Source organism: Antrostomus carolinensis, unplaced genomic scaffold (assembly GCF_000700745.2).
Source record: "Antrostomus carolinensis isolate BGI_N321 unplaced genomic scaffold, ASM70074v2 scaffold51671, whole genome shotgun sequence".
Taxonomy (NCBI): domain Eukaryota; kingdom Metazoa; phylum Chordata; class Aves; order Caprimulgiformes; family Caprimulgidae; genus Antrostomus; species Antrostomus carolinensis.
Genome location: NW_010295914.1, coordinates 31,589 through 39,108, shown reverse-complemented (window position 1 = coordinate 39,108; position 7,520 = coordinate 31,589). Strand labels below are relative to the sequence as shown.

The 7,520-nt window shown below is 37.2% G+C and overlaps 1 protein-coding gene across 1 annotated transcript; it reads left to right on the top strand.

The window, feature by feature from the left end:
- Positions 1 to 1,416: 1,416 nt before the first annotated feature.
- On the top strand, positions 1,417 to 7,218 carry CYB5A (cytochrome b5 type A; the record flags this gene model as incomplete). Its single annotated transcript, XM_010178104.1, has 4 exons — positions 1,417 to 1,545; positions 3,210 to 3,239; positions 5,740 to 5,774; positions 6,616 to 7,218. Coding segments are annotated over 4 exons (273 nt in total), but the record flags the coding sequence as incomplete, so codon positions are not given.
- Positions 7,219 to 7,520: the final 302 nt, after the last annotated feature.

Sequence of the window (7,520 nt, the reverse complement as noted above, 5' to 3'; positions counted from 1 at the left end):
ATGCTGCTGGAAGCTGATAATAGTGTCTTCCTGATCTGTATGAACAAGTTTTATTTTTGTTGGAAGAGAAGGATTGATAGGAAGTTAACATGGTGGTTATGAAGTAAATGGTAACCTGAATTGCCTTGACTAACAGAAATGTTTGTCACTTCTTTCATCTGCTGTCTAAGCATAGTTTTTCTGTTCAGGCAGGATGACCCTAAGTAGTAGAACTTTATCCTGTTTTCATCACTTTAGATCCTGTAGTCAGAAGCATTAAAAATGGAATTGAGCATCCAAATCCTTATTTCCTCTGTCACTGGTAAATTGTTGGTACTTATTTCATGGTTGCCTTAATCCAAGGCAGTAATAAAGTGTTTTCAACTTGTTTACCTAATAATTCCTGGTGTTTATGTAGCAGTTTCCTACTTAGCAGATGAATGGTGAATTTTTATGGCATATTACTTACTTGTTATATAAATGAGTAACTTGAAGCTGAGAAAATTTGCTGAACTAGATGTGATATATCTTGCAGTATGTACAGGCAGAGTCATTTGATGGATGGAAATGTGGAACTGCGTGCGGTCTCAAAAGTGCATTCTGGAGAAGAAGAAAAGTCAGTGGAGAGCAGGGATTTCAGTTAAGGAAGTGGTGATGGGTTGAGGTATTGGGAGATAATGGGAGATGACTTCTCTAAAATCTCGAGATTTTTGTCAGCAATGTGGGTTTGGGATTCCATAGTCTGCTAAAACAAGTTGCTATTCTAGTGTATTGGATGAGCTTTCAAGTGTGTGTGTAAGCAGTTCTGGAGTAGCTGGTTTACCAGATAATAATACAGTAATTTATTTTGGAAAGGATCCTTGAAGGTACAACCTCCAGCTCAAACTAGGATTAACTTGAAGGTCAGGTTCCTTAGCCTTGTCTAGGCAACCTCAAAGGATGGAGATTATGCAGTGCTCCCTTGCAAACTTGTTGAAGTGCTTAATTGCTCTTGTGAATAGCGTTTTTGTTATATCTGCCAGGGGAATAATTGCCCTTTTCTTGCAACACTACCTGGAATGTTCTTGCTGCAATTTACACCTTTTGGCTTTTATCCTTTTGCTGTGTAAATCGTTGTTTGGATAAAAATACACTTTCCTGGAGAAGTGAGAGTGCAGAATATAACTTCACATAATAGTTGGGCTATTAAAAGACTGATTCGCCTAATGTTCTAAATGCTAGTTCTTAGGAGTAATGCCTCTTACTGCTCCGTTGCTGGTTTTGGCTTCAGAGAGTACATAAAGCTCTTTAGTTATTCAGGGAGGCTTATGTTTGCTGTGAGAAGTCTAGCAGCTGATTTTGCAAGGACAATTTTTTTATTTTTAGAAATGTAGAATTCTGATTTTTAGAATGTGGAATTGATTTCAGTAACAAATTCAAACTCATTAAAAATTGCAGCACCCAGGTGGTGAAGAGGTCCTCAGGGAGCAAGCTGGGGGAGATGCTACTGAGAACTTTGAAGATGTTGGCCATTCCACAGATGCGAGGACATTGTCAGAAACCTTCATTATTGGGGAACTTCATCCGGTGAGTATGTGAGAGTACCAGTACTTGCTGTTTACTGTAGTGTTTTTGCATATAGTTATTCCTCTGGTAATTTACTTCAAAAGAAAGGAGAGCTGCTAGTTTGGTTGGGTGCCAGCCCTGCAGCTGTTTGTGGATGGACCTGGACTGGAGATAGGTTCCCCCAGAGTGAAGGGATGTGATTAATGTAGCGTAAGGATGGTCACATCTAAAAGTTTGCTGCTTTGAAATATTTTACAGCTTAGTTACTCAATAAACTGAATATGGAATCATGCCATTTCTGGTGTACTCTGTGAGCTTTATAATGAGACTCTCTAACCCCTGAAGGTGCTATGTCAGAATGTGTAGACCTTTTCTTATGTCAATATGTAGAGTGATTACTAACAGCCACTTTCATCGTTGTAAATATATACGCCAGGCTTCCATCTGGATCTAAAAGTACAATCCTGGCTCCTCATATATATGTTTAGAAAATGGCTACTCTAAACATCTTCTAGTTTGATGCTTTGTCTCCCCCCTTTCTGGGTCCCCTCCGTTTTGTGCTGTATCAGGGTTCCCTCTTGTAGTTGTCAGGGTTATTTATGATCAGTTCCCACTGGATCACCTGTCACTTGCCCTTTTCTGTGCTGTTCTTACCGTTTCCTGTACTTTTAACAAGCACCTCTCTACTGCCTCAAGCTGTAAAGGATTTATTTCTCGCTATGGAGCTGCTGCCTTGGTTTCCTGCAGATAGGCCTTATCTAAGCTCTCCTGCATCTATTATAAGATGAAAAGTGGTTGAAAACCACTTGTGAGAGACTTGGGCTGCTAGTGTGCCCATCTGGTCTACTACTCATCTCTTCCTCCTCTTTTTTACTCTTCTGTCTGTTTTGTGTGTGTTTTGCCTTGCATTCAAGGTAAATATCACTGTCTTGAGTAGCATATTTCACAGTAAGATTCTTGGTCTTGTATATCTCTCTTGACCTTGACTAGTATTAATAGTGTAGCTTCTCCTAATACAAAATAATTGAGCTCTGATGCACATTTGTAACCTTGCAGGTTTGTCATCTAGTTCATGGCAGTTGATGCCAGTAAAGTTGTTCTTAACCTGGCTACCAGTGCAGTTCTTCCTTGTTTGACAAGTGCCTGCTTTCACTTGATACAAAACAAACAGCTTGATAGTTTCATGTACAAATAACAGCACTGTCAAGATTATATCCTGTTGGGCTTTTGTGTAATAAATGTGACTATTTTAATTAAGATGTAATGAGTTAAAGATCCATAGAATTTGGGACCTTTGTACTGGACATTGAAACAAAGCTAATTAGATGACTTTGCCTAATAATATGAGTAGACTATGTAGAAGTAAACTTAATATGATTGAATTCAGTGTATAAACTAAGGTTATGTGTACTGTTCAGAGACAAAGGAAATGCAAAAACATGGGCACAAGAAATATGTTGGAAATTTGGGTTTCACTTCTTTATTCTATATTGAGAAGTATTATTTAAGGAAGTGATCTTGTTTATGGTAGCTCAAAAGCACACACTGACACCTGCTCTTTTGCAAGTCTGTTTCCTAGGTAAAAATAGGTGCAACAGAATACAATTGCAAACTGAATTTAGTGATAAATGTTGTAATAATGCTTTAGGGTTTTGTCTAAGTGTTTTTTTATTGTTTTCTTGCAGGATGATAGAGGGAAGCTTCAGAAACCAACAGTAAGTGTGTTTCTTGAAATGCCGCTTTGTTTCTTTTAGGCATTAGGGACGGTGTCTCTCTGTAAATGGTATACCCCTAGAGGCAAAAATAATTAAGCTTGATTTAAGCAGAGTGTTTCAGCTCTTAAACCTGTTGATCTGGCTTCATCTTATCCTTCCTGTTAGCTGTTATTTTCTTTAATTTGTGTGGGTTTGAACCAAGAGGTTAAGTGTGATTGCATTACAGTATAGTAAAAAAGTGAGCCTAGAATCAGTCAATGGCTTTCTAGTATTCAGTTTAAGAAAAAAAATCTGTTTATAGACAGAATGGATTAAACTAAGTGTGGGGAGGGGGGAATGTGATGCTTAATATATTGGTAACATTAGTAGATAGAGAATGTAGACACATTTAGTTTCTGTACTACAGATCAGTTAATTTGCAATTGTGAACCCCCTTCAAGGTGAAAATACTACTTACTTCCTGACTGTTGCTGTGTTTTTTGATGAATGTCCTGTCAATGCAGTATTTTCTAATACTTTTTTCCTGTCTTTAATAGAGTAAAGTTGTGTTAGCACTCAACTGTCAGACTCATAAAATTCAGATGTACCTTAAAGAAGCAAGTGCATGAGGGATTAATTTGTAAACTTTGTTGTGTGTATAGAGGATGTTTGCTCAGGGCTGGTTTAACAGTACAGCAGTACATATAGGAAATAGTTGAAGATTATTTTTAAATTAAGTGTAATAGGAATAGGATCTTACTCTTGCTGTTTGAGAGATTACTTTTAAGAAATAATCACTTTTGTAAGATTTTCCAATAATATGAATAAGTTAAAGGAAAGAAAGTAAAAAAAAAATATATGTACACTGAAATGTTTGCTATAACAATTAATAATTTTATTATTAATTAAAGACTGGAACTAGTATATTAACAAAAATAAGAAATAGAGTGGTGACCAGAATTCAGAGCTTCTTCCTGCCAAGAACGACAGCTGCTATTCAGATTTCTTCTGAAATTCAGGGCAATTTACACTTAAGCTGTAAGAGCAGCAACTGTAAATGTAACTGAGAAACGTACTGCCCAGTGCAAGTTGCAGTGTGCAATCCCTTGATTAAGCTCACAGGAGCTTACTAAACTGAAGTACTTGGAATATTAGCTTGGCCAAAGTGTGACCAGTTGGGAGTTAAGATTTATCCAAACAACTTTTTACTACAATCCTGTCTGGCTTATTCTCTTGTTTTAGTGCTGGTCATAGTTGTCTGTGCTATAAGTGTTTTCCATCGTGCCAGAGGGAAGCTGGAGCACTTGCTTCCAGCAGGACGTGTGGGTGTAGCTGATAAGACAGTTTCACTTTGCACTGCGCTCTGGGTGTGTAGCGTGGCAGGTTAAGCCCTGTACCCCGGCTCTCTAGGAGCCGTCAGAAGGCCTTGCCCTTCTCATCTTGCACTGTATTTAAAGTACCTTAAGGGTACATGCTCAGTGTCATACTGTTAAAAAACAAATTTTGATGAGCTGGGCCATATTCTTCTTAACTGTCTTGGTGGGGGGAGAACCATCTCCCAGCCCTGAATGTGGCAAGTCTGTTGTAGAGGGTGTCGGCCTTGACAGTGTGGGCACAGTCTGTTCCATACTCTTTGGCTTTGGGATTAACTTTTCATGGAGATGTTCACAAAGCCAATATAGATGTGAACACTGACTCTTACTCTTTCAAACATGGTATTTGTCATGTGTAAACCTGTGATAATTTGGGTGCTTGTGAAAGTATCCTGCTTGAACCTGAGAGGATGTTAGCAATCTTTTTCTCTTTAAATGAATTGCAGATATTCTGATACTGAAGCATTAATTTTTCAGTGATGGATTTTGTACCACTACATTTAAGTACAGTTTTAATGCTTGGATCTTTTAAATGCACTTAGGGCCATGTGCAATTAGTGGTATTCAAATTAATAAGTCTTCATATAAATTTTGCACATGTATCCAACTGGGATTTGATCTTGTAGTGCTTCTTTTTTATAGAAACTGATCAAGTCCAAATCAATATCAGAAACAACTTTAATTTGACTGATTCTTATGCAATCTGAAACACCACAATAAAAAACAGAGTTTAATAAGCTTTGTGGATGTAAATTAGTAGCTTTCTTCATGTAGGTTCAATATAAAATATATTTGTGTATTAATTCAGAGTCTTTTCAGTTAAATTTTAGGATCTTTGTGTCTTTGACGAATAAAACTTTTCCATTATAACCTGAGGTCGACGTTAGTTTCATGGAAAACTTGCAGCAAAATTCCTTGTGATCTTTTTTTTTAATAAATTTTGATCCAATGTTAACTACAGAAACTTCTAGCTAGCTTCTAATACAGCAGTCTGTTACAGGAATTCTAAGAAAATGCTTTCCAAATGCAATGCACTGAGTTGTTTTTAAATTAATCCCACTTAATGAGTGTTGAGAAATAGAGGGACTGGTTAAGATGACGAGGGCTGTCTGCCTGATGCAAATATCTTCTTATGCTTTGTTTTCCAGGAAACTCTTATTACCACTGTTCAGTCTAATTCCAGGTATAGTATGACACCTGATATCAAACTTGAAGTGCCTCATGATTATTTTTCTGAAGCTTAGATGTCAGAGGATGGTGCATGAAAATTTCTGTTCTATATGAAGTCCAAGTTGGCATCTAGGTGTTACTTTATAAGCATGCTAGCTTACTAGCTAGTTTTTTTTTTTCTTGCATTGATATGTATCAATAAATCAAATGGTTTATGTTGCACAAGTCTTAATTCCTGGAGGCTGTCGGGTGAATAGAAGATGCTTGATACCTTTGCTGACTTTTTTGCTGATGTGGATGCCTCACTTCAAAAATTTTCTACAACTGTTGCATCCCAGGGAAATAAGAGGATTGCATCTATAAGAAAGAAAATCTGTCAGAACTGGGTGGGGGCAGGGAAACTCTTTGGAACACCACTGAATCAAACTTAATGAAGTTGTATCCTGCTGATAATTGCCTGTTGCTGAAGCCTGGGAGGACTGTTCCATGCCCCTCTGAGTAAGGAGCTTGGGGTGCTTGCAAGTATCTTGCGATGCTGCTACTTAATGGCTTCTGAATGAATTATATTCTGGGCAGCATGCTGCAACTTTAAACATGTCTTGAGTCCTGTTCTTGTCTAGTAAACAAACTTGTTGTAAGCTCTAGTACAAAGCCTTAACAGCACCAGCTTTTTTGCTTGGTTAGAGTATTACTGGCCAACCCAGCCCAGGTGTTCTCTCGCCCTTACTTTGGAGTATTTGTTGGAGTGGGGAGGAAGGACTTCTTTAAACAATTTCTTTTTTTTTTTTTTTTAAAAAAAAAACATGCTGGTTGTCCTAAACTGCTGTTCTGCTGTTTCCAAAACTTCCTTCTAGTTCATGGTCCAACTGGGTGATCCCGGCCATAGCAGCGATTATCGTGGCCCTGATGTATCGTTCCTACATGTCGGAGTAAGCGCCTTACTGAGAACTAATGCAAGAAGAGACTGATCTGGGAGACAATATAAGCAATCCTAACCCAGTATGTTTCTGGACAAAAGCCTGATGTCTGAAGAAAAATTAAACTTTTTCAGAAAACTGAACAATTCTTTTCTGCTGTGCACTTTTCTTAATGTTGCCTTCTTGTCTGCTGTTCTGAAGTGATAGAAAGGCAGCATTTCTCTTTTGTATAACAATTTTATTCTTTAATGAATTATTTGATAACTGTATTGGTTCCTGTGTTAGAATATCACTTTGTCTGTAACGCTCTGATTCTGGTTATTTCTCTTTGATCTGTAATGGAGTCCATAGGCCTCTCTTGACATATAAGTTTATAGCTTTAAATGACTACCAAAAGTGTGTACATGTATTTGTCCATATACACAACTTCACTGAACTTAAAAAATCATGTTGTCTTCTTAAATGTAGTATGTTTGAATGAAATGCTAATTAAATGTAATGGAAAAAGCTGAGTGGAGTAGTGGTTATAGGTGCCTGTAATCCATTAAGCCCTACCAACCAGGTTATAATGAACTGATTTTTTTTTTTTTTTACTTTCCTCTTAACATCTGTTCTTACAGTTGTTCTGGATACTCCTATTAGCAAATATTCTGTTTGTCTCCCATTGAGAAATTCAGGTGAAATATGAAACCCAGTGTTTGGCCCAATTATGTCTGTCTCAGTTTTGTAAAAAGTAGCCTTTTTTTTTCTTTCTTTTTTTTTTTTTTTTTTTTTTTTTTCAAAAAAGGCAGAAAAAAAGTAATTGCTACTAAATAATAATACAGTTCCTGCCAAGCACTCAG